The 24,802-nt window shown below is 46.4% G+C and overlaps 2 protein-coding genes across 5 annotated transcripts in view; one reads left to right on the top strand and one right to left on the bottom strand.

Moving 5' to 3' along the window:
- The window catches only part of KCTD20 (potassium channel tetramerization domain containing 20), a 29,734-nt gene extending 22,355 nt beyond the window's left edge, over window positions 1-7,379 (top strand). For all 4 annotated transcript variants that reach the window (XM_058855603.1, XM_058855604.1, XM_058855602.1 and 1 more), the window contains 5 exons: window positions 427-529; window positions 1,027-1,147; window positions 2,085-2,282; window positions 2,721-2,831; window positions 4,253-7,379. In XM_058855603.1, coding sequence (XP_058711586.1) covers window positions 427-529; window positions 1,027-1,147; window positions 2,085-2,282; window positions 2,721-2,831; window positions 4,253-4,545 — 826 coding nt within the window. In that variant the 3' untranslated portion in view covers window positions 4,546-7,379. The remainder of the gene's footprint in view (window positions 1-426; window positions 530-1,026; window positions 1,148-2,084; window positions 2,283-2,720; window positions 2,832-4,252) is intronic.
- A 126-nt stretch (window positions 7,380-7,505) lies between these two features.
- Window positions 7,506-24,222, bottom strand: STK38 (serine/threonine kinase 38). The gene is made up of 14 exons (XM_058855605.1): window positions 24,030-24,222; window positions 22,086-22,218; window positions 19,546-19,597; window positions 19,279-19,401; window positions 18,675-18,758; window positions 17,843-17,966; window positions 17,294-17,448; window positions 15,606-15,708; window positions 14,995-15,056; window positions 14,329-14,446; window positions 13,849-13,972; window positions 13,060-13,155; window positions 12,718-12,812; window positions 7,506-11,328 (listed from the first exon to the last, which is right to left on the bottom strand). Exons 2-14 carry the CDS (start codon window positions 22,214-22,216, stop codon window positions 11,198-11,200), a joined length of 1,398 nt encoding a protein of 465 aa, XP_058711588.1. The 5' UTR covers window positions 22,217-22,218; window positions 24,030-24,222; the 3' UTR covers window positions 7,506-11,197.
- Between the last annotated feature and the right edge of the window lie 580 nt (window positions 24,223-24,802).

Below are 24,802 nucleotides of genomic sequence, written 5' to 3'. Positions count from 1 at the left end.
TGCCCCAGGACTGAATGATCTTTTCCTTTGGCTTGTTCCTTAGAGTGCAGTAGCCATAGTAACAGAGGCCAGGCCTCCCTGAGCCATCTCTTGTCCTTATTTACTAAGGAAGAGACTGGAGTGGAGGTTTAAGTTACTCTGTCTCTGTGTCACTGCTGGGCTTTATCACAGAACCAAGGAATGGCCTCAGCTGCCATTCTCTGCCATGAGCAGGGACACCTTCCACTATCCCAGGTTACTCCAAGCCCCATTCAGCCTGGCCTGGAACTTTCAGGACTGAAGCAGTCCCAGCTTCTCTAGGCAGCCACTGCCAGGGCCTCCCCAGCCTCACAGGGAAGAATTTTTAAACCCCAGTGCACCTGTTTGTCTCTGGAATAAATGCATTTTGATGTTCTTGTGCACTTACATCGTTCTTTACCTCTTCAGAATGTTTGGGCCAGGCAGAGAGTACAATTTCACCCGGCCAAATGAGAAGGGCGAGTACGAGATCGCAGAAGGGATCAGCTCAGCTGTGTTCCGCACAGTGCTGGTAAGGGCAGCTCTGCAGGTGGGGAGAAAAGAAGGAAACAATCTGTTTGTCTCATGTGCACAGATGAGCCAGCTCCAGGCAGCTGCACTCCCTGGGACATTCTGGTTTTACATTTTGCATTGTGATTTCTAAAGAAAAAATATAGCAGTCTTTGGTATAAGCCCACATTTCAGATATTTGCTCATGTTGCCTTTTACCTTTTCTGTGTCCTGCTGTTGTGATTCCTGAGCTGTATCCTGACCTTGCGGTTGCATATAAAGATGTTATGAAACCCTGTGCCATGGAAAAGTTTTAACTGGAGCTCATTGTTACCAGACCCTAGAGGATGTGCAAAAAGATGTCGATTCTCAGAGAAGCAGGGCTGTTTTACTGTACACAGAGCTATAGTTTCAGTATCTCTCCAATATCAACTAAAGAAATAAAGAACTAATTAGGAATTATCATAGTCCAAGATGTTCTTAATTTTTTCTCTCCAAAAGCTGTCCTTTTATTCACAGGATTATTACAAAACTGGAATAATTAACTGCCCTGATGGGATTTCCATCCCAGACCTTCGAGACACGTGTGATTACCTCTGCATAAACTTTGATTTCAACACAATCAAATGTCAAGATTTAAGTAAGTATGGAGACAAAGCAGCTTTTAGGAGATCATCTGCAGGGCGTTCAGCACTCTGATCCTGATTCAATGCAGTTCTTAATCTTATGCTTTAGTTTAAGCATGAACAAGTGGATTTCACTGGAGCTCAAGTTGCATTTAAACAGCTTCCTTTTGGCTGCTTCAATCCAAAGTGGAGTGACTGAATACTTCAGAACACAGGCTCTTTGCTCAAAAAGCAAATTATAAACATTTTAGTCCCTTTTTTTAACAAGGGCTGAGCAGAGCTTGCTGCTACTGCCAACAAAATGAAGGCTAAAAGCAGGATTATAACCCCTATCCAAAATGTACCAGAGAATCATGAATAATTTAAGCTAAAGGCTGATGGGCAGAGCAGGAACTAAGGATGCCAAATCTGGAAAGTAGTAGAATTCCTGATCATGAAGAGATTTGATTTGGAGCAGCTTTTTGGTGGGCATGCTGGCAAAAACAAGTACTTTTAACACAGGCAGGTCTGTGAAACGTACTTTACCGAAATGGGGTGTGTGGTATCATAACAGGCTGTGGGTGGAATTTCCTGCCCTGTTCTCTGGTGAGTGATCACAGAGAAGGCAGCAAAATGTACTTTCAAGGGCAGAGGTTGTTACTGGAAATTCAAGTTAAGTATCATACTGAATTAATTATTCAGTCTGTTACTGTTTCACTGTATTGATTGGAGCTTGGTGGGTTTTTAATGGGAATGGAATAGTTCTGCAGTGCAATTTGCATCCCATTGGAAATACAGTCTGCACTTCTGACTTTGCCAGTTCTGGATCTGGAGGCTGTCGATGTGTCTGAACATATGTTGAGCATTTTGTCTGAGGAGGAATTCTGGCTGTGCTCTTGGATGGATCTGCGAAGTGCAGAGCTGAGGTATTTTCATGCTGTAGCAAAGCTCCTGTGATCTGTGTCTCCTCAGGTGCTCTGTTACACGAGCTCTCCAATGATGGGGCTCACAAGCAGTTCGACAGCTACCTGGAGGAGCTGATCCTGCCCATCATGGTGGACAGCGCGAGGAAGGGGGAGCGCGAGTGTCACATCGTCGTACTGACCGATGAGGACACCGTGGACTGGGATGAGGATCATCCACCTCCCATGGGAGAGGAGTATTCACAAAGTAAGGGCTCTGCACTCTGTTCCACACACACCCAGCCATAAGGAAAGGACACGTTCCCAAACTGGCTTCCTCCAGAAGGAGATGCTGGCATGTGGAGCCCTTATTTGTGTGCTCTGTATGAGCTGGTGCTGCTGGAGGCAGGGTGCCTGGCTAGTTAGAACTGATCCCAGCACTCACTGCACTGTTCCTTCTGTTTCTGCCTCCCCCTCAGCCTTTTCCTGGCTCCTTAGTGAGGGAATATTCTTTGCTTTACACTCCCATCACCACCCAGTCTATTGAGATTGATGTGCATCTCTGCCCTCCCACAAGGAAGTACAATTAATCCCAGTGAGGAAAACAGACACCTGAAGTAATTCTTGGAATCCATACCTGGCACAGCAGGGCATGTCAGAAGCAGGGAGAAAGTTCCTATTCTAATCACTCCTTTTATTTCTCAAGTCCTTTACAGTTCCAAGCTGTACAGATTCTTCAAGTACATTGAGAACCGGGATGTGGCAAAAGCTGTGTTAAAGGAACGGGGCCTGAAGAACATTCGCATTGGCATCGAAGGTAAAGTGCTGCTTCAGCAAGGGAAATGCATAAGCAGGTGACACCACAGTCAGTAAAGCCTGATTTCTTCTGGGCTCCAGGCATTTCCTAGTTTACTCTGTGTTTTACATTTATCTTTACAAAACCAGTTAAAACTCAGCATGTTTTTCCTCTACCTCTACCGTGTTCCACTGAAATTGGCCAGGGGGCTTAAAAGTTAAAGGAAAGTAAAAAGTACATAACATGTATGAGAAGGACTTATCTCCTTAGGAATGAGTAAACAGGAAACAGGAGTCAGATGTTTCCACCTGCTGATCCAGTCATTCCCTTAGGGAGCTTAGAGAATGCTGGGGTCTGTCCTGGGAGACTTATTTTTATAGTAGCTCTGTTTGCTCACAGAATGGCTGGTGCTGTGCAGCGCCTGCAGACTGACTACACACAGTGCTGCACCCTCTTGTCAGAGAATCATGGAATTATTTAGGTTGGAAAAACCCTCTGAGATGATTGAGTCCAGCCATTAACCCAGCACTGCTAAGCCCACCACACCCCCAGATGCCACATCCACACATCTTTTAAATCCCTCCAGGGATGGTGACTCCACTACTGCCCTGGACAGCCTGTGCCAGGGCTGGACAGCCCTGGAAAAGAACTTTTCCCTAATATCTGATCTAAACAGCTCCAGCACAGCTTGAGGCTGTTTCCTCTTGTGCTGTCCCTGTTCCCTGGGAGTAGAGGCCAACCCCCTGTGGCTGCTCCTTCCTGTCCAGGAGTTGTGCAAAGCCAGAAGGTCCCCCCAAGCCTCCTTTTCTCCAGGCTGAGCCCCTTTCCCAGCTCCCTCAGCTGCTCCTGGGGCTCCAGACCCTTCCCCAGCTTCATTCCCTTCCCTGGACACGCTCCAGCCCCTCAATGTCATTCTTGTTGTGAGGGGCCCAAAATTGAACACTGTGCTCCAGGTGCCTCAGCAGTGCCCAGCACATGGGGACAATCACTGCCCTGGGCCTGCTGGACAGACCATGGCTGGTACAGCCCAGGTGCCTTTGGCCTTGTTGCCCACTTGGGCTCATGTTCAGCCTTGACTCCCCATTTTCTCCCCACATAACCTCACGACATCCTCATAGTCCTCCTGATTTATCTGCCCCTTTTTCCTTCTCATCCTCACCAGCTCATCTTTTGGCACATGGGGATGACCTGCTCTGTAGCTTTAGGATTTCCTTCGTGAAGGATGTCCAGCCTTTCAGAACTCCTTTGCAGGGGAAAAGAGAGCAGTCTTTTGCAAGCCAATAGTGCTAAATGTGGAATCTGAGCATTTGTCTACTGAGCTGTGTGTGTGTCCCACCCTGACCCCACAGTCACTCCTACTTGGATGTTCTGGAATCCCGTTGTCCCTTTGTGAGCGAGCACAGAAAGGTGCAGTGGAGCTGAGTGGCTGTCTGTGTTTCCAGGGTATCCCACCTGCAAGGAGAAGGTGAAGAGGAGGCCCGGTGGCCGCTCCGAGGTGATCTACAACTACGTGCAGCGGCCGTTCATCCAGATGTCCTGGGAGAAGGAGGAGGGCAAGAGCCGCCACGTTGATTTCCAGTGTGTTCGGAGCAAATCCCTAACAAACCTGGTAACGGTGGGGGATGATGTTTCAGAGGACCACGAAGTTATAATGCATCACCCCCCACAAGTGGATGAACTGGACAGGCTGAATGCCCCCTTCTCCCAAATGGTTGTTAATGATCTACCGGATTAGTGTGGCTCAGCGTGGAGAATCCTGCTGGATGTGGGAACCTCTTGCCGCAGTTTCATCCCAGGTGATGGGACACAGACTCCTGCAAGGTGCTTTATCCTCGTTCATGCTCTTACTACGTTGTCATATTTCAAGCATGTTAATAAAGAGCCACACTCCATAGTCTTAATTGTGCAATCAAAAGCAACGTCTCCTCAGACAAAAAGAAACGACCTGTTGTTTCTACTACAAAGGCTTCCGGATTGTGGGTGCTGAATATTTTATCTAAACTTCTGAAAGAAGAGCACAAGTGCGTAGAAACGTTTTGTTTGACATAGAGGAAATTCTGGGCCTGTCAAGACAAAGCTTTCTTTTACCATTAGGCACAGCTTTGTGAGTCACAGAGGAGTGAACATCAAAGCAGGACAGATGATACCCTCTATCAACCAGCAGAAATGTAGCACAGTGCGACAGCGAAACCCTGAGCACGGAGGAATCTGTTTGCACTGCCACCTGGCTTTGGATCCAGTGTGGTGTACTGCTGCCCTAGGGAAGGAGGAACCAGTTCCATAGGAGGCATATGCCTGGTCACAGGAGTTCCCCATCTGTACTTCTCCGTGAGATGAAATCATTGTTTTTAGGGATGTTTTCTGTTAAGTTCAGTAAAATGAGTAGATCATGCTGAAGGAAAACCCAAAAGAGACTGTAGCTGATATTTTACCAATAAAATAAATCTGTTAATACTCAAATAGATGTAAGAAGCTTTCTAGAGGTGACTGTGCATGCTGAAGTTGAGTTGTCTTCTCCATCCTCTTGCTAAAACAAAGCCAATGGAGGAGCTCTGTTTAGTACCTGAGTAAAAGCCTTGGTCTCATCAACCTTAGTCAGTCAGAATTGCTGTAGACTCTCCTAGGAGCTGCTGCTGAAGCTTTAAAAAGCCAGCTACTTTCCTCCCAGTTTGGACTGACTGGACCATTTTACTGTCAGGCAGGTAATAAATACCAACAGTAAACCAGGCCTCAGTAGAGAAAAATGCACATACCTGGGAACAGCTCTCCTTTGCAGCATTGAATGTATTATCCTGATCTATGTAAGGCTCTGGGAATTTGGGTTCAGGAACAGGCACACTCCAGGCTGGTTTAGCTCAGGTGGATTGGAGCCTCACTGGTCCTGCTCCTGCAGCACTGAGTTCCCTGTGGGAGTTCCCTGTAGGAACTGGATACTCCATTATTGCTTAACACCTGATGAGCACAGAGTTCTGCCCTTCCCCAGAATGGGGCTGCCTCACAAAGCCATCCCTTCTGATGGCTGTGTAAAGGCTTTGTGTACCCAAACCAGAGTTTTTAAACATGCTGAAACCATTCAAGAAGAAAGAGAGGGACAGAGCTCCTGACAAAGCTGGGCAGGTCAGTGCTGCTCTGGCAAAGGTGTTATAATCTGGATTGCCTGGGTGTTGAGTTACCTGGTCAGACTTGGCAAAACTGAGGTGTAGGTATCAGTCTGGCCCTAGAAAGTTTAATCCTGTTTTGGCAGGGCTGCAACATCAAGCAAATTTGTATTGCTCTCCTTCTGACTGCAAGTGCATGGTGGATTGAGCAGTGAAGTTTGCTGCTGGTTGCTGCTAATGTGTTTGTGGTTTTCAGTGCAAGTAACATGACAGGATCAAGCAGAAATTTTCAGTTGCAAGTAACAAATCTCTGCCACGGCACATTTTAGTTTCCATTAGTATGGATACAAATTCCATTCTCTCAGTGTTTCTGTTCTTAGCTTCTTTCCCAAGTGCAGCAAATAGATCTCTTCTAAAAAGTGCCTATAGGAAGATTTCAGGACACCTAAGGGTTCCAGGTGTTCAGATGCCCAGATTCCACTTGTCTACTTTAGAACTCCTCTCTGTGTCAGGGTCAGTAGAGAGAAGTGTCAGGTCATTGGGTCAGTAGAGAGAAGTGTCCTTTGGTGCCTGCACAGAGCTGGGGTGATGTGCAGATACTCTGTTATTGCTCCAGATGAATTGCTGTTTATGTGGTAGATAAAGGAAGATACATGGCCCATGAACCTCCACCAGGGGCCAGACCAGCCCCACTCCTTGCCTTGGAGATGAGCTGTTCCTCGGGACAAGCACAAGCACTGGTGGAACTTGTCCCTAGGCCCTGAGTGCTCAGCAGTGCTGGCTCCCTGGCTCTGTGATTGTTTTCCAGTGTGTATTTATTTCCCCAGCAGTGTCAGGTTTAAGAGTGTTGGTATTGCCCAGCTGAGCTGGAATTGGAGGTTCCACATGTTCTGCTCTAAGGACTGAAGTGTGGGTGTTGTTCAGAGCTCCTCCTCATGACTGTGTCAAGGCATCAGGTGCTGAGAATTGCACCTCAGTGGCACCTTTTGGGATCTGGCAGCTGAAGTACCATATCCAGCCAAACCAAATCCCACCCAGTGTGTCCCTGAGCCAAGGGATTCAGGAAATGCAGGAAATTTATTAAACTGCACCAGGCCCTCTTGAGAGTTCCAGACTCTCAGTGCCTGTAGGAGCTTGTGGTTCCCTGTGCACTCAACTGGACCATCAGCGTGGGATGGACATATCCAGCTCCCATGACTTCCATACAGTTTTTACCACTTACCCACTCTAGTTTATCGTCTTTCCCAAGTAATTACTCATTTTGGACTTCACTTTTTTTTTTTTTAGTAGAGCCAGTTCCATTGGAACACTGAATCAAATTTTAAAAGTGTTTGCTTTTCCTCCTCTCACACCTACTTCAAGTACAAGGTCAACTTTTGTCTTACTCTAGATGTACTGAAGTGCTCCTGTGCTGTGTATGAACCCCAGATGTATGGTTTCTTTTCTGTATTAAAATATAAATTATATGTGACTTGTTTGTCTCCTTTAAAAATGGTTTTAAATGTGGAGTAGAAGAACAGGCAGGGCATAGAGAGCTACAATGAGCTTGCTTCATTAAGTAAGTGTGGGTTGTGATTCTGAAGTCTTAGGAGTAGTTTGGCACCAGAGCCTGGTTTGGCAGGGAAGTGTTCCCACCATTTGGGCTGAGAAGACCTCAAAGCTCACTTCACCCCCACACCTCATTGCAGTGATGTTCTAAAGGCAGCACAGACAATGCTCCTTGACCCACAAACTGCAGCATCTCTAACAAGCCCCAGTATTTTTGGTCAGTGCTGTGAAAAGTGATAATTCCATCTACTTATCTTCACAAGAAAACAGCTTTGGAGCAGGTCTGGCTTTCATTTCCATCTTCAGCCTTGTATGTACTTCCAGGCTTCTCTTGGTGAAGTTTGGGGAGGGCACTAAGAGTTCAAGCAAGGTGGGATTTGTGTGAAGACCTCACAGCACCGTCCCCTATCTGGAGCAGCTACAAGAAAAGTGGAGAAGGGCTCTTCATCAGAACCTGGACAGGGGAATGGCTTTCCACTGCCAGAGGGCAGGGATAGATGGGATACTGGGAAGGAATTCTTCCCTGTGAGGGTGATAAGCCCCTGGCACAGGTGCCCAGAGAAGCTGTGGCTGCCCCTGGATTCCTGGAAGTGTCCAAGGCCAGGCTGGACAGGGCTTGGAGCACCCTGGGATGGTGGAAGTGTCCCTGCCCAAAGCAGGGGCTGGGAATGGATGAGCTTTAAAGTCCCTTCCAACCCAAACCATTCCAGGATTCCCTGATTCCTGTTTGTAGAACATAACATCCCAACAAGAGTGTGTTTACTAAGAGGATTTTATTTACACAACACAATGAGATCGCTCCATTAAAAGTTGACTACACCTGCCAAATTGTACAGTGCAATTTTGTAACAGCTTTTAAATATTTACAGAACACTTTTTCAACTTCGAGGTTAAGGCAGAGTCAGGGCACAGTGATAAGAAACACTTAGTGCAGCTTTGTGCTAGGCATGATACAGAGATGAACTGGCAGCGTAAGGTGTTCAGATCCATTGGAAATTCAGATTGGAATTACTTCTACAAATCCAGCAACTGCAGCTTAAAAAAAAAAAATACTAAAAACCTCAAAACACAAAAAATGTAAAAATGTTTGGCTACCATGGGAGATGTAACAGTCATACAAAATTCTTACTGTTAGCAGTGAAGTATGGATCCTGGGAAGGAGACACTACAGGAGATGCTTTTTTCCCTAATGTTGGTAAAAAACTGGAACAGGATGCAGGCTTACAATGAACCTGGGATACAGAACCTCCCGCTGCAAAGGTGTGTCCAACAGAACTGGGTTCAAAGACATCCAACTTTTGCTGGAAGACAACAGGAATGAGGTACCCAACTGCTCCTCGTGCCTTTGAAAACTTCACCTTGGACTCCAGTGCCACACCTGAGGGGTCCCACTTCAAACACAGCACTAAAAATGCGCAATACACAGTACTAGAGAGTTGGTTTTTCACAGCAACTTAACTTAAAATTGCTTGGCTTCTTCATCTTTGGTATTTAGAAATAAAAATGCTGGTCCCTTTCAGTAAAGGGCTAAGAATGCAGCTATTATCTATAATCATTTGTTCCTAATCCACAGCAGCTTCAAAGGATTTTGACTTTCATTTTTATTTTAAGGCAGTAATTAAGCTGTTAGAAATTGAAAAAAAAAGGTCTTAAATTAATTCCAATGGTTTATAAGGCAGCATTTTCAAATGGCTAGAAGAAACTGCAGGATAAGGATGGAACGGTTTGAGAAGTTGGAATCAGTCCTTGCAAAGTCAAAAGGGAGCAGATCTAGGGACGAGCTGATGAAAGCCTGATCCTGTAAGTCATTCCTTCCCTTAGCCCATTCATCCAAGTGAGCCCTTCTGACTGCAGAGATCCTGGGACTTCTAATTAAGGCTAGTTTTGCATTTCAGCTTGGTAGGATCCAACTGCTGTCTGAACTGCTTATGGCAAGGCATAAACTCTTAAGACAAGTACAAAAAGCACAGAGGTGGTGAGGGGAGGACCCTGACGAGTTCTGTACAGTACTGGCAGTCCCCCACCAGTCCTTCAGGATGGCACTCGAGTCAAGAGACATCTAGGTAAACATTGCCTAAAAGCACCTATATAAAAAAAAAGTTCCACTACAAATCCATTTTGTTTCATTTTCTAATCAAGAAAGTCAGGACTAAACAAACCTGGAAGCCTTTTTTTTTCCTGTGAGACATCACTGGAGCTTTATCTTGTCTGTACTCTGGAGTTAGTGTTCAGCACCAAGAGAAGTTTGCAGGAATCCAAGACAATTTGAATTGAGACACACTTTTAAAAACCTCACTGAATTGTATTTTAATTGTAAATTTATATATATTAATAAAATTGTAAATTCCAGGACTGGAACCATACAGGCCCAAGGGTTAATGCCACTTGCCCCTGGAAGTGCAGAGTTAACTACAAATGGGCACAAAGTGGAGCTTGTGGTTAGGAAAACGAATTAGGAAGAGCTCAGCTGAGGCAGAATCCTCCCTCTCGAAATGCTGTTGTGTACTGAGAGAGGCTGAGGCAAGGAAAGGCACTTTGGGGCTCTCCTGGAGAGACCCTGATCAGAACTGAATGTACTTTTATAAATTAGAGTAGGCAACAATCAACAAGTGGACACGGTGGGTTCCACTGCCCCAAAAGTGACCCCATGAGGCACCATCCGTGGAACCCTCTGGGTACAGATAGTACAGCAAGAGCAGCTCTGGGAGGGAACACCAGGCAGGCCTCCATCAGCAACAGTCTGATCCTGTTCTGCTCAAAACCAACAGCAAAAAGGCCACAGAAGATGCATTTTGGCCTTTAAACCACTGAAGATGCAGCAGAGCTCCGAAGTGGCTAAGAAACAGCAGCAGCCAGCCTGGGGAGCCTCAGGGCTGGTTTAACTCTGCTCAACTTGCCCACCAAGGATCAGCTTCCTGGAATTTCCCTCCCTCTGCTCTAATTCCAGACCCACTTGTGTGACCAGCTGTAGTTTATCTGCATTGTTTATGGATCCATCCTGACATACAGTAACCAAAAACTCAGCACTCAATGGAGGAAATGACCCATTTCTCCTCTATTTAGGAAAGAAAAAGTGTTGCAAAATCTTTTAATTTAGAAAAAATATTAAATGGCTTGAGGGTCACTTAGTACCAGAAGTAAAGTGCACCAGAACTGGAGGCCACAGCGACAGAGCTGAGAAATGCTATTGAAGAGGCTTCCAAGGAACGTTATAAAAACAGCACTACAAAGTAAGGTTAAGGCAATCTGAGTTGTGTCCTTCTACTAGACAGTTTCCTGGAGAGTTGTCTGTCTCAAGCTTCAATTATTGCTTTGTTTCCTCTCTCCTGGAGTCCTCAACTACTGGGCAAACAGTGCTGGCAGAATTGGCAGAGTGAGTTTGTCACTTAATGCAGGACTGGATGCAGTCACAGAATCCCATGCTTTGCAATGCCAAAGGGAAAGCTTGCTCTCATCTCCCGAAGGACTGGACAGTCTGGCAAAGAATATAAAAAAAACCCTTGCTCCTGAAGCAGCAAAAGGTGCTGGCAGCAGAGATGATGCAAACATGGAATTTTTCAATGGTGCAGGAAAAAAAAGTCTTTAGTAACAACCAGGTGTGTAACAAAACAGGGTCCTGAAGTCTTCTCCAAGAATTGATAGCCCTCAAGTTTTCTTTAAAAAAAACAAGTTCTTTTATGGGTATAAACCCAAAGTACAGCAACAGAATTCCATGGCTCAGAAGTTCCAGGTAAAGCTGTGTTACTTCCCTCCTTTCATATAGGATGGAATTGCTCCTCGGGCCGTCAGGCCCTCGAAACGCTTGTAGGTGTAATTGATAAAAACCCAGTCTTTGTTCTTGTAGTCAGTCTCTGGGTGGTTGCTTGTTGCCACTGGGAAGACATAAAAGAAACAGAATTATCCTCTGGAACTGCAGAGTTTATATTCAAACAAAACACTGGATGAATCTTTTTAAAGGAAAAAATATCATAAATGCAGGATGCAACTTCATGCTTCAAACCCAGGAAAGAACTTCTGGGACACAGGATATGGCACAAGCATTTTAAGCTAAAAGAGGGTAGATTCAGACCACAGAAAGAAATTTTTTACAATGTGAGCTGTGAAACACTGGCACAGGTTGCCCAGAGAGGTGGTGGATGCCCCAATCCCTGGAAGTGTTCCAGGCCAGGCTGGACAGGCTTGGAGCAACCTGGGATAGCAGAAGGTGTCCCTGCCCATGGCAGGGGATGGAATGGGATGAGCTTTAAGGTGTCTCATTAAGGACTTTTGGGTTAGGTTCTTTTTCCCTTTGAACTGAAGATTGACGAGAGGGAGGCAGTTTTTTCTTGTTTGGTCTCAGTTGTTTATTCTTTTCCTATCAGCATTACAAGGTACAAGGAGCTGTGTGCACTATGATAGAAAAGGGGTAAAATGGCTAACAAAGATCCTCTTCAAGGTCTTTTATATGTCCATTTACCCAATTAACAGATGCCAACTAAATTATCTTTCTTAGTGACCCAATGACCCAACACCTGTGTGCTGCACTGTGGCATTCTTTATCCAATCACTTACTACTACCCAAAAACCTCTAGAAGAGCATGAAGAAGAAAGAAGAAAGACAAGAGACAACACCCTAAATCCTCCATCTTGTCTTTTGCTCTCTAAATGACTTTTTCACCCAGTGATTTAAGAAACTTTCTAATCTACACACACTTTTTCTATCTAACATTTGTTCTCATGTATCACCATGAAAACATGCTCATGAATTTCATGTTATATGAAATTCAGTGTTTCCTTGGATCCTAGAACTAAGTATTAGAAACAAGGGCACACAGTCTGTATCTCAGACTCCAACATTAAGGTCCCTTCCAACCCAAAGCAGCCTGGGAATCTGTTTTTAAACTCGTGGAGCAAATGTGTGACTATGCTGTGATCCTTCAGAGATTCACACCAAAACAACTCCTTTCCCTATCCCTATTCCAAGTGCCAGCAGGAATCAGCACCAAGGGGAACTTGCAGCATTGGGCTCTCCAGCCCTGCTGAGGTTTGAACTTTCTGGAAGCTCTGCTGCCTCTGAGAGCTGCCCTTTCTCAGGCAATTCCCACATCATTTACAAGCCTGCATCTCCTGGAACTCAAATTCCAGCTTGCACTCCCTGCACCGTAAGGCTTCCAAGCTATTTGGTCATGATAAAAAAAAAAGCATCTAGTAAGATCTGACTAACAAGAAGGATTATTCTACAGGAGAAGAAGGTTTACACAGAGAATCAAACAATCACTTACCTGTTGGTTTAAGGATATCAGATTCTGGAAATTCATCAAAGTTTGAGGTATCATCAATGCTTTTAATTTCTATTGAAATCGCAGCAGGTCTCTCTCTGCCAAGAAGAGCAGATGGAGCATTGAGATTTCAAAGGCAGACAAAGCAGGATTCAGACACCTTCCATTTCTTAACAGAATCAAGACTGAAGGTACCTAAACCTCAGCAAGCTTCAGGTAGAGAACAAAATGCTCTCACCCACAGCTGGATATGATAAAAACCAGTCAGCTGCTCCCTGCTGCAGACCAGGGCTGGCCTGAGCAGTCTCTAGAGAAGAGCAGTTGCTTTTCTGCAGAGCATCTTACCTGATGTGCTCCCAATCAACCCCTTCAAAGAATGGGTTACTCTTTATTTCCTCCACACCAGATGCACCAATTCTGTGCTCCCATTCACAGCAAAATCTGGGATGGAAGGAAGAATGAAAATGAAGGGAGAATGAAAACAAAAGCATTCCATGCAGAAATGGAACAGCTTTCTGAACTGATACTGCTGTCATTTCTTAACATATAAATGGAGCAGACTAAGAACTTCCACAGCAAAACCAACACACAAAGTTATGTATAGGAATGTCGTGTCCAATGCCACAGTTAAGATGTGCTGTTCCTTCACAACAGGATAATGTGACCTTTCTATTTCAGGACCAGAGTAGAGCAGAACATATAAAGCCTAAAAAGCCAGACATTTATATTTCTGTCCTGAGAATAGATACTGAAGTACAAATGAGTCAGCAAGCACTGGGATACATTTGTATGCTCCAGTGCATACAAAGGCAAAATCACTGCTGTTGCAAGAAGTCAGCTCTGTCAAAAGGGTTGTGCCCTTCCATGAGAAGCTTGCAGGCAAAATAAGGAGCAGAAACATTTTGCCAGAGCAGTAGCACTTACATGGGAGCTCCTTTTTAGCACAGTTTAGTCAGGAAACCACTAAATGGCCTGAGAGACAAAAGTATTTGACAAGGGAGTTCAGCATTTGATGCATGTGTGTAACAGTTTGTAGCATCAGGGTTTTTCCATATGAAACAAGCCATGAGAGGCACAGAATACAGAGACAAGACAATTAGAACTGTATTAAATGGCAATCCATGGGGCTGGCACCTTAAAATAAGATCCTTTGCTTTATCAGAGATTGGAACCTCTGGAGGAAATGTCAGGGTTTCCTTCCAGTTCATCACTTTCTTATACGTCTCTTGAGGAGTCTCGGAACAGAATGGTGGGTAACCTGAAAAGAAACAAAAATACAATCTTGGATCAAGCAAAATTAATTCCTGAAATCATAACACATCTCAGAGACCAGGCAAGGAGTGGATGGTCTGAGAACTTGACCCCAATCACAGAAATAGGCTGCCCAGAGCAGCTGTGGCTGCCCCAGCCCTGTAAGTGCCCAAGGCCAGGTTGAGCAGGGCTTGGAGCAGTCTGGGACAGTAGAAGCTGTCTCTGCCCATGGCAGGGGTGGCACTGGATGAGCTTTAAGGTCCCTTCCAACCCAAACCAGTCTGGAATTCCGGGATTCTATGACTACAGCTGATGTCCTGCTCCACCATTCCCACCTACAGCCCTGTCCTGCCTGTTCCTTACCAATCAACATCTCGTACATGATGACCCCCAGGGACCACCAGTCACACAGCTTGTTGTATCCAGTCTGCATAAAAACCTCAGGAGCAATGTAATCTGGAGTTCCCACCGTAGAAAAAGCCTGGAACAAACACCATCAGTTATGCATCTGTAGGGAAAACTGCCTGACATAGACATGGGAACTTACACAACAGTGGTTATTTTGAGGAAGACACCAGATTGTCTCTGAAATCCTTTAGCAAAGGTGTTTAAACCCTTTTTTCCAAGATATGTAGAGACAAAATCAACATCTTCATGGAAGAGAGTCTTAAAATAACATGAAGAAAACAGGGATGGGTATTACTGTCCTGGAATGGGTCACCTTGGAATGGGTCAGCAGCCCTTTGTGAGATTGGAAGTGGCAAGAACTGAAAGTTTTGGCTGGGAGACTTCAGATATCCCTGTAAGTAATTATGGCAGCACTATCACTAGCACATATGGCACCAGCTGTTCAGCAGATGGATGAAGGACAAACTAGAGTAATTCCTCTTCTTTTAAAAAAAACCCTGAACCTTTTCCTTTCAGGACTGTCCAGAACTCAGATACATTAAAAACTTCCATGTAAATCCACATTCAATTTGGATGCAACAACACAGCAGCAACATTTCCAAGCAGGTGGAACCCACTCACCAACTGCCGGCGATTCCTCTTCCAAGTCTCTGCTTTCCTTTTGGAATTCATGTTCTGGAAAGCTGAAGGAGATTCAACAGCTGTGACTGAATCCTACTGGTCACCCAATATATTTTAACCCCAAACCATTACACTAAAGATTTCTTTTAAGATGTGTGTCAATACCCCAAACCTAAACCTCTCAGCAACTTCCAAACTTATGAAATGTGGGCAACATCTAATAGAGCCTTTCATTAGCAAACCAGGATTTCAGGGTTGATGTAACTCCATGATCCAAGTTATTCCCCTCGAGAATAATCCTGGGACTGTGCTGGTTAATTTCAGTAACACTTGAGATCCAGCCAGCAGCTATTAACTCAGTGAGTTCTCATTTTATTCATATTACACATGCAAAGGGCTACAGCAGAGTTTGCTTCAGAGACAAACTTCTGGAAATGAAAATGGGTTTAAAGTAATTGAAATGATTTTTAGTTTACAGAAAATGAAAATCCACCTCAAGATGTAAAGTTGATTATTAGACTCCTCACTGCAGCCACACCCTCACACTGAAAGGCATTGTTTCAGGACCCAAGAGCAACCAACCAGATACCCTTTGGAGCCAAAGAACTTACTGAAGTCACTGGGAAGACTGTGATTCAAGTTCCTGTAAAATTCTGTCCTGTGGGCTTTCTTCAGCCCAGTACACAGACCAAAATCTGACAGTTTCACGTGACCCTAGAAATAAACAAAACAAAACAAAAATGCAAAACCAATATAAAACATTAGCATAGTAAATCACAGCATCAGCAAGGCTGGAAAAGAACCCAGCAGCACCATCAACACCTCTAAATGATGTCCCCAAATGCCACCTCCAGATGCCTCTTGAACACTTCCAGACACTGTGACTCCATCACCTCCCTGGGCAACTTACTGCAATGCCTGACCACTCCTGCAGTGAAAAAAAAAAAAATCTAATATCTAATATGAACCTCCCCAGCACAACTTAAGGTCAGTTCCTCTCATTCTTTCACTTGAGACATGGCCAAAGAGCCTGACCGCCTCCTGGCTGCACCTTCCTGTCAGGGAGAGCAAGAAGGTCCCCCCTGGGCCTCTTTTTCTCCAGGCTGAGCTCCCTCAGGTCTCTCAGCTGCTCCTGGTGCTCCAGACTCTTCACCAGCTCCATTCCCTTATCTAGACATGCTCCAGCTCCTCAGTGTCCTTTGCCTTCCTTGTTTAAACCTAGCACTGCATGTGTTCAGGGAATGAAGCCATCAATACTTCCATTGCTGCTCCACAGAGAAAGCCCAGTGACAATTTACTTCAGGAAACCTCTGCTCTGCAAGTTCCCAACCACTTCAGGGTGAAAGGAAACACCACCTCCAGAGGCAGCTGCAGTCCCTGGGTTGTGTATTGGCCCCAAGAGATAAAAACCACCCTCAATTCAGTGAGTGAATCTGTCCTGGTGCATAATGTGACCACACTGACTACGTGCAATTTTTAGAAGTGTATATATATAATATACTTCTTCTTCAAAGTCCTAAATGTATTCATGTCTAGATGTAAACATTCTGAATTGGACACATTGCTTGGAGAAGCTGTGGCTGCTCCAGCCCTGGAAGTGTTCAAGGCAAGGCTGGACAGGGCTTGGAGCAACTTGGCACAGCAGAAGGTGTCCCTGCCCATGGCAGGGGGTGGAACAGGATGAGTTTCCAGGTCCCTTCCAACCCAAACCAGTCTGGGATTCTGCAGTAATTCCAACATTACACCGTAGTGGGAAGGTCTTTATTTACTGCTGGCAAACTCTTCCCAAGAAATCTTGATTTTAGGCAAACTTGGAGTGAGCAATAGGAGGACACTGAAACAATCAAGATTTCTGCAAAGTGCCTGCAATAACCAGGTAGCCTGGCCAGCCCTCAGGAGTACAGCCTGATCCCAAGGGAGACTTTCCATGCTCAGCCTGGCTACTGGAACAGCCACATCCTTCACATTTGGTACAACCAGAACTGGCAAGTGGGAGTGGAACACATGCGAGAGGAAAGGGAAGCAGCTTTGCCTAAGAGAGAACTGAAACCACATGCTTTAAACTGCATCTGAAATAGCCAAAAATAGTTTAAACAGCTGTCAGAAGAGCTCAAGGTCTGAGTGGAGCTGGGGTCTTTCCTGGCTTTTGGGGATTTTCCCTGGCAATTTGGCAGATATGCCCTCAAAAGGGCTAAATAAAGAAGCACCATCTTCTTCCACAACTGTCAACACCCCTTCAGGTCAGTATGAACAATCACAAGGCCTCTTTGCTCCTCCTCAGCCAGTGGCCAGCCCATACCTTGCTATCCAGGAGGAGGTTGTCAGGTTTTATGTCGCGGTGGATGAATCCCAGCTGGTGGATGGAGTCAATGGCGAGCACGGTCTCGGCAATGTAGAACTGCGTCTCCTCTTCTGTCAGAGTGTCCTTCTTCATCAACAGCGTCATCATGTCACCTGGAAACCCCCCAGAGGTGAACACACGGGCTCCACTCTCACTAAGTTTGAAGACATTTATAGAAAAAAGCTATTTCTGCTGCATTCAGCTAAAACCAGCAGGTTAGAGGCTGCCTGACCTGGATATGCTGTGGCTCTACAGACAGCCAGGGCATAGCAAGGGTAGGAACTAGAAGAATATTAAAGCCAAGTTTAAACACCTGCAGCTCAAACAGGAAACCTCAAGCCTGCCAAACACCTCAGTGCCCTAAAAAGCAGAAATCTTGGTCCCTCCCAGATGTACAGTACAAACACCACTGCAGGGCAACCACGTACACTCCAGTCCCAGACTTTGTAATGAAGAAATTAGCAACCCCCAAACAACAGGTGAGCAGCCCTTGCATTCCAGAGTTACCTCCAGGCAGGAACTCCATGATCAGGTAGAGGTTTAGCTTGTCCTGGAAACTGTAGAACATCTTCACAACCCACAAGCTGTCTGCCTCCACCAGGATGTCCCGCTCTGCACGGATGTGGCCAACCTGGACAGACACAGTGCATTGGATCAGTTTTATTAAATGCATTTATTTCACAGGCAATTCAATTATTGTTCTGAACAACATCAAATACTGGAAGACAAAAGTTAAACTTCTGCACAAAGGCAGAAACACTGTCAGAACTTCAACATGTGGTTGATTATATACATATCTTTCATACCTATTATATATACACCTAGTAACCCTATACATTATATAAATCCTATATACAAAAATCTCAGTTCTTTACAAATATGCCTAATCATTAAATCTCTTTTTGAAAACACAAGAGCTTCATCCCAGTGCTGAACAGGTGACTGTCCCACATCATTATATATCCAGAAGTACTAGCAAATGAAAGCCTTAAAAATGTTAAATGCTGCTGCTTTATGTCTCTGCGTCAGAATTCCAGCAGTTGTATCTCTGATATTTATATCTGATCCTGTAAGTCAGAAATGCAGCAAAACACCAGCCTTGAAGTCTGCATTGAATCATTTGCACAGGAATTTGTGCTGAAAGAGCCCACTAGAAAAGAAGTCCTTGTGAATTCAGAGATTTTTGTGACTTATTTCCTCTATAAGAAAAGATGTAAAAAAAAACCCAGAATTTTTAGCTACTAAACTAAAGCCTCATAAACATATTCCTCCTATGCACACACCACAGTGACCTCCCAGAGTAACCCACAGTACAATTCCTGCTCGGGGTGTTCCTCACCTGCTCCTTCTCAAGCATATCAGCTTTGCGTAGGATTTTCATGGCATAAACGTGCCCCGTGTCCTTCTTCTGGACCAGGCGCACCTGGGGGCACACAAAGATTGGATCAAATCCAGCGTTCCCAGCACAACTCATGACAAAGTTGGGTATCGAGCCCTTGGCTTCCATCTCAGGAAATCATCTCAGATTATAAAACACAAGAAGCATTACAGTGCACAGCGATGGCACAAAGTCCTGCTAATTAATGCTAAGAGCAGCAGGTATTTTAACAGAGAGGATGCTGATTCACACCTAAAGCAGGTGCCAAAGCCCCTTCTCTGAAGAGACTTTGCAAGGGCCCTCCATGTCTCCCTAAGTCCAGCCCCAGAAGTTCACCTTTAAAACCCACTGTAAAACTGTCCATCAGGTCCTTTTCAACATCACTCCATTTCCTTTAAGGCACAGGATGTCTTGAACCAGCATTTAGTAGGTAAAAAACAGCTGCACATGACTGCTGAGGTGAAGTCAATCTGTGGTTGTTACACTTACCTTTTGCTTGTATAAACCCAGCAAGTCTTTAACAAACACCAGAGCCAGTTAAAACACTTTTTTTTTCTGGACTCACCTCTCCAAATGCTCCTCTGCCTATTACTTTTAGAGACTCGAAGTCCTCCAGTCCAAGCCTGGTTCTCTTCAGGCGAAGGAACTCTGTCTCCTTTTGTGCATGTGCCGACCTCCTGATTCTTTTCTAGAGTTTAAGAGACCCCAGTGAGAGTTCTGCAGGTGGGTTCCACAGGGACCACAGCAATTCCAAGGAAAGATCCCAGATCTCCATTTAGAAAAGAAAATTTCTGGTATTTAACCATTAAGGTAGTTTTTCCATATTCATTACCTCTTCATCTTTTAGGCCTTCTTCTTCCATCATTTGTTCTAGTTTCTTTTGTCTAGACCAGAGACAAATTAGAAAAATAAAGGTTGAATCATTAACCTTGCTTTTTAAATCAAGTTTTAAAAAAACCCAGGTTGAATCATTAATGTTGTTTCTTAACAAGGTGCACATACCCACAACCTCTGGTCTGTGCCAGCAAGTTACAAGTGTAAAGATGTACAGGAGAGACTCAGGAAATTAATTTTGTAGAATCTACTATCCAATTTTATAATTCCAACCTTACCCTCTATGATTTTAATAAACTAAACCTGCCTTGAGTTTCACATGTTATTCAAGTGTAGATTTTTGCTGTACACAAATACAAATTGAGAGATCTGGGTTCTGTTCTTATCTCTCTCACAGTTGGGCAAGTCACTTCAGGTCAGGGCCATAAGAAGCATTTAAACACTAAAATTTCACTTATTCCAGGGAAAACTGGTATTCAAACACATTTAAAATTTCTCTGCATCTCAAACTATTCACATGCAAAATGAGAAAAGTTATTTTAGATTTCCTAATCCCTGAGATACTCAAAATAGTTGGGAAGAGGAAACCTGTCTGTACATGTTCTCCCTCTTAAAGAATCAGAAATATTTACAGCCTTATTACAAAAGGATTATTTGGAAGAAAAGAAAGGAGGAAGCAGGACTTTGGAAGGGGAATGACTTCAGGGGACACTTGTAATGATTATCCTCTGGGAACTTTTTCCCAGTGCCAGTCGTATTAACAGCTGGCTGAACTGGGACCAGTGGTTTGGGACATTACAAATGTATTAAAAAATTCTTTCTCTTTCTGCAAGTCATTCTTTGCAAGATCCTCTTCCTGTCTCCTGGGGCTCTCTGCAGCTGCTGTGACATGATAATATTTGGGGTTATCACTTCAGAATTGGTCACAATGAAAATGCCCTTGCTCAAGTACCAGCGAGCCCTGCCCAGTCATCCCAATCCACACTCAAAACAGAAACTCTAGTAGCAAAGTCTGTACAATAAACAGAATGAAATGGCTCAGCAGGACTGAGTGATGCCAAAGCCACACTGAATTTCCCCCAAATATCTCTAATAGGGTCAAGGTGCACTTCAGGGTACAGTGTCAACACCATTTAAATTCCAAATTACACACACACAGACATCTGTTGTTGCAAAAAAACATGTAACTTATAAAGTCCAGTCTGTTTGTTCAGACAAGGTCTTGATCCTAAACAGAAAAAAAAGAAACACTGACATTTTGGGAATACACAACAGTGGACATAATAAGTAAATAAATTTTCAAGGCAAGAGCTGTGCGAAGAGAAAGAAATGAATTAAATGAGAAATATTTTCTGCCTGAACTGGACTTCAGTTTCTCTTTACTCATTTGAAGCTTTGAAGAAAATATCTTTGCACGTTAATATTTATTTCTGAATTGCTTCCTCATTTCTGCAGCTCTTGTAGTGAGCAGGCATTGGGGAGCTCCTCAGGGAGCTCGTTACAGGTTTGGCAGCAAAGCCAAAACCACACTGAACCACTTTCCAAATTCTGGTTATAGACTCCATGGCAAGCTGGGAGAACAGCAGAAGTCCCAGTGCTACAGCTTGAGGATATTCAGCAAATTAGAGGGTTCCAGCTGAAGGAAAATCACACAGCTCAGTCCAGTCCTTTGTTCTATTGGACTGGAGAACTTTGAGAGGTGCCCCAGGTGCAGTCAGTCACAGGCAGCACTGACTCCTCACAACTCCCCCTCCCTGGCTCCTTGCCTGTCTTCCTGTAGGTCCTGCCCATGGATCAGGGCAATCCCAGCACAAACACTGAGCAAGGATTGGGAGCAGCCCTGGGAGAAGGACTTGGGGGTGCTGGTGAGGCAGAGCTGGACATGCCCCAGTCCAGACCCCACCGAGCCCTGGGCTGAGCCCCAGCGTGGGCAGCAGGGCAGGGGGGATTCTGCCCCTCAGCCCTGCTCAGGTGAGACCCCCCTGCAGAGCTGCCTCCAGCACAGGAAGGACCTGGAGCTGCTGGACACAGCCCAGAGAAGGCCACAGATGCTCCGAGGGCTGAAGCCAAGCTGGGAGGGATGGGAATGGTCAGCCTGGAAAGGAAAAGGCTCCAGGGAAAGCTCAGAGCCCCTTCCAGTGCCTGAAGGGACTCTGAGAGAGCTGAGGGGAACTTTGAACAAGGCCCTGGAAGGACTGAACAGGAGGGAATGGAGTCCCACTGCCACAGAGCAGGTTAGGAGGGATATTGGGAAGGAATTGTTCCCTGTGAGGGTGATGGGGCCCTGGCACAGGCTGTCCAGAGCAGCTGTGGCTGCCCCAGCCCTGGAAATGTCCAAGGCCAGGCTGGACAGAGCTTGGAATAAACTGGAATAGTGAAAGGTGTGCCCATGGCAGGGGGTGAAATGGGATGAACTTTAAGGTCCTTTCCAGTACAAATCAGTCTGTGATTTTATTATTTTTGCTTTGAAAACGAAATTCATTCAGTATAAATTTTGGCTCTTATCCAGTATGGAAGGGAAACAAGAAGGATTTTTACCTCATCTCTCGCTCCTCGTGCTGGGCAATGAGGTTGCTGTAGAAGTTTTCCAATGTCACCTTTGTCATGGTGACTCTCTCCTTGGTGTGGTTACTCATGGACGAGCACGGCGTTGGGCCTGTCATGGCCATGGCTGGCAGGAAAGAAGGGAGGAACATCCAACATTATAAATGACAAATAATCCTCAAGCATGAGCCCAAACCCATTAACTGATGCTTAATCACAGAGTTCAGATTTTAACAACAAATATCACTAGTATAAGCTAAGCAGGGAAAAGTCTTACAAAATAAAAGGTACAAGTCAAACTTCCTGTTTTGAACATTTTTGATCTGAAATTAGAGGGAAGGAAACTTAAGAAACTTTGTGCCTCAAAAACCACATTTTCAGCCAGTAGTGCAAATGTTTATCGCTCCCACCACATTCTATCTTTAATGAATGTTCAAAATTCAGGAGTATCACACTGAAACATTTAATCCAGAAGTTATTCTTCCCATAAACCCTGCAGAAATAATTCCACCAGTTGCCTACTGGCTCTTCTGCTGTGAAATTTATCTAAAACCTGAAAGTCATCCCAATAAGAAAGCAACTGAGGAATGAGTGAAAAGGGCATTTAGTTGCCCTTAAACACTTTTACTAGATGTTTTCTCATGGAAATTTGGCCAAATCCAGAGAATCACTGCCTTTGAGCAAGTTGTCTCTTAAAAATAGCCAAAAACTCAAACCCTAGTGAAAGTATCTGACATATTTATTTCCAAGAAAAATATATGTATTTTAATATCCTTTCTATTTCTGAGAATACAGGATATAAATATTGGAGTGTGGCACCCCCAACCAGCAGCAGCTTCAGTATATTTAACACCCCATCTCTATTTCCTGATATGCATAAAAAAAACCCAAAGATTTCAAATGTACAACTATGCCTTACCCTGGGCACCACCTAACTCACTGTAAGGTAACAGAGTTTTGCAACTATTACTAGAAATTGCAGACAAAATAGGTGAGACACTTCCCCTTTTTTACAACTCTGGGTGCTGCCAACACACCCGAATCACTCTTTCTGTTCATTTTTTTGCAGATTTTACGAGGCATCACCACGGGGCCCCGCAAACCACCTCCCTCCCAGACAGCAGCTACGTGTGTGCTGCCTTTACAAGTTCCTTGTGGGACAGGAGCTGGTGAAGATCTCCAGCTGGGTGACTTTTGAGATGGAATTATGTCTTTGTGTGAGGTGGAATCATGGCTTTATGGAAGGGCAGCTCAGAGTGACACACACGAGTGGGGGTTCACAGTCTGTGAGTATCCCTGGGATGGGGTCACACCCCCACAGGTGAGTGGTTACACTCCCAAAGATGGGGGGCTGCACCCTGAGCTGGTGAGCAGGAGGTGTAAAAGCCATGGGCGGTTCTCACTTCCTAGAGAACAAACCAGGAAAATTATCTGACAGATGGGGTGCGGGGAAAAAACGGAAAAGGGAAGAAAAGAGAAAGCATCCGTGCCAAACCACCTGTTGGTGCTCGGGGCCCCTTCCACGGGGATGGGCGCTCAGAGCCCAGCGGCCGCCCCGGGGGCCGCGGACGGAGCGGGGCTGGATGCTCCTCTCCGGGGCTCGTCCGGGGAGGTGACACCGGCACGGGGGTGGCGGCCCCGCGGCCCGAGCGGCGGAGGGGCCCGGCAGCATCCCCGGGAGCGGACAAAGGGGGCCCGAGGCACCAGGAGAGGAGGAGCAGGGGACCCCCCCTGGGCCCAGCCCGCGGGACGGACCCCGGCCCGCAGCTCGGCCGCCCTCAGCTCCACCGGACCTGAGAGCTCCGGCTGCCGGGCCCGCTCCGCTCCGCTCCCCCGGGGAGGGCCCGCGGGGAGGGACGGAGGGAAAGAGGAGGGCGGGGAGGGGATGCGGAGCGCTGGGCGGGGGACGCCCGTGGGAACAAGGCGGGAGAGGCTTACCCGGAGCCCCCGGGAGGGGCGGCAGGGGCTGCAGGCGAGGCGGGGTCCCGGCGAGGCGGCTGCGGAGAGGCGGGTGGGGGGCTCGGGACCACCGGAGCCCCCGCGCCGCTACCGCCGCCCCCCGCACCGACAGCGAGCCGGCCGGGACGGGCGGCCCAGGGACCGCTAGGGCAGCGCAGGCGCCCCGAGCCCGGCCCGCCCCGCCCGGGCGGGGCCCCGAGCCCGCCCGCCCCCGCCCTCAGCGCCTGCGCCCCGCTCCGGGCCGGGCCCGCCCGGGCTGCGGGGACACCGGGGGCTGCAGGGGACACCGGGGGCTGCAGGGGACACCGGGGGCTGCAGGGGACACCGGGGGCTGCGGGGACACCGGGGGCTGCAGGGGACACGGCTCGAGGGGCCGCGGTGCAGATCAGCCCTTGCTCTCCGCTGGGTCCGGCAGAGGTACCGGAGCTGCGAGCTCTGGATGCCGGCCGGCCTGCCGTGCTGCTGGGGTGCTCCAGGGGTAACTGCTCCCGGCCTGGGAAGCTCTGCCCTGGCTGCCTTCACAAGTTCCCTCCTCCCCACAGTGGTGCTGTGACCTGCAGCCTCCCGGCACAGAGCCGGGGCTCACCGTCCAGGGGAGGCTGGATTTTCCCATCCCCGTGGAGGTGATACACATCACCCAGTGCCCACAGGAGCAGGGCGTGCCCAGGGACAGAAGCCACCGAGCCGCCAACCTCTGCCTTGCGGCGATCAAGGAAACAACCCCTCAGTCCCAGAGGAAACTGCATCTGCGA

The sequence above is a fragment of the Poecile atricapillus genome, chromosome 23, assembly GCF_030490865.1.
Source record: "Poecile atricapillus isolate bPoeAtr1 chromosome 23, bPoeAtr1.hap1, whole genome shotgun sequence".
Classification (NCBI taxonomy): domain Eukaryota; kingdom Metazoa; phylum Chordata; class Aves; order Passeriformes; family Paridae; genus Poecile; species Poecile atricapillus.
The sequence above is the reverse complement of the archived record's forward strand: the minus strand, read 5'-3'. Positions and strand labels throughout refer to the sequence as shown.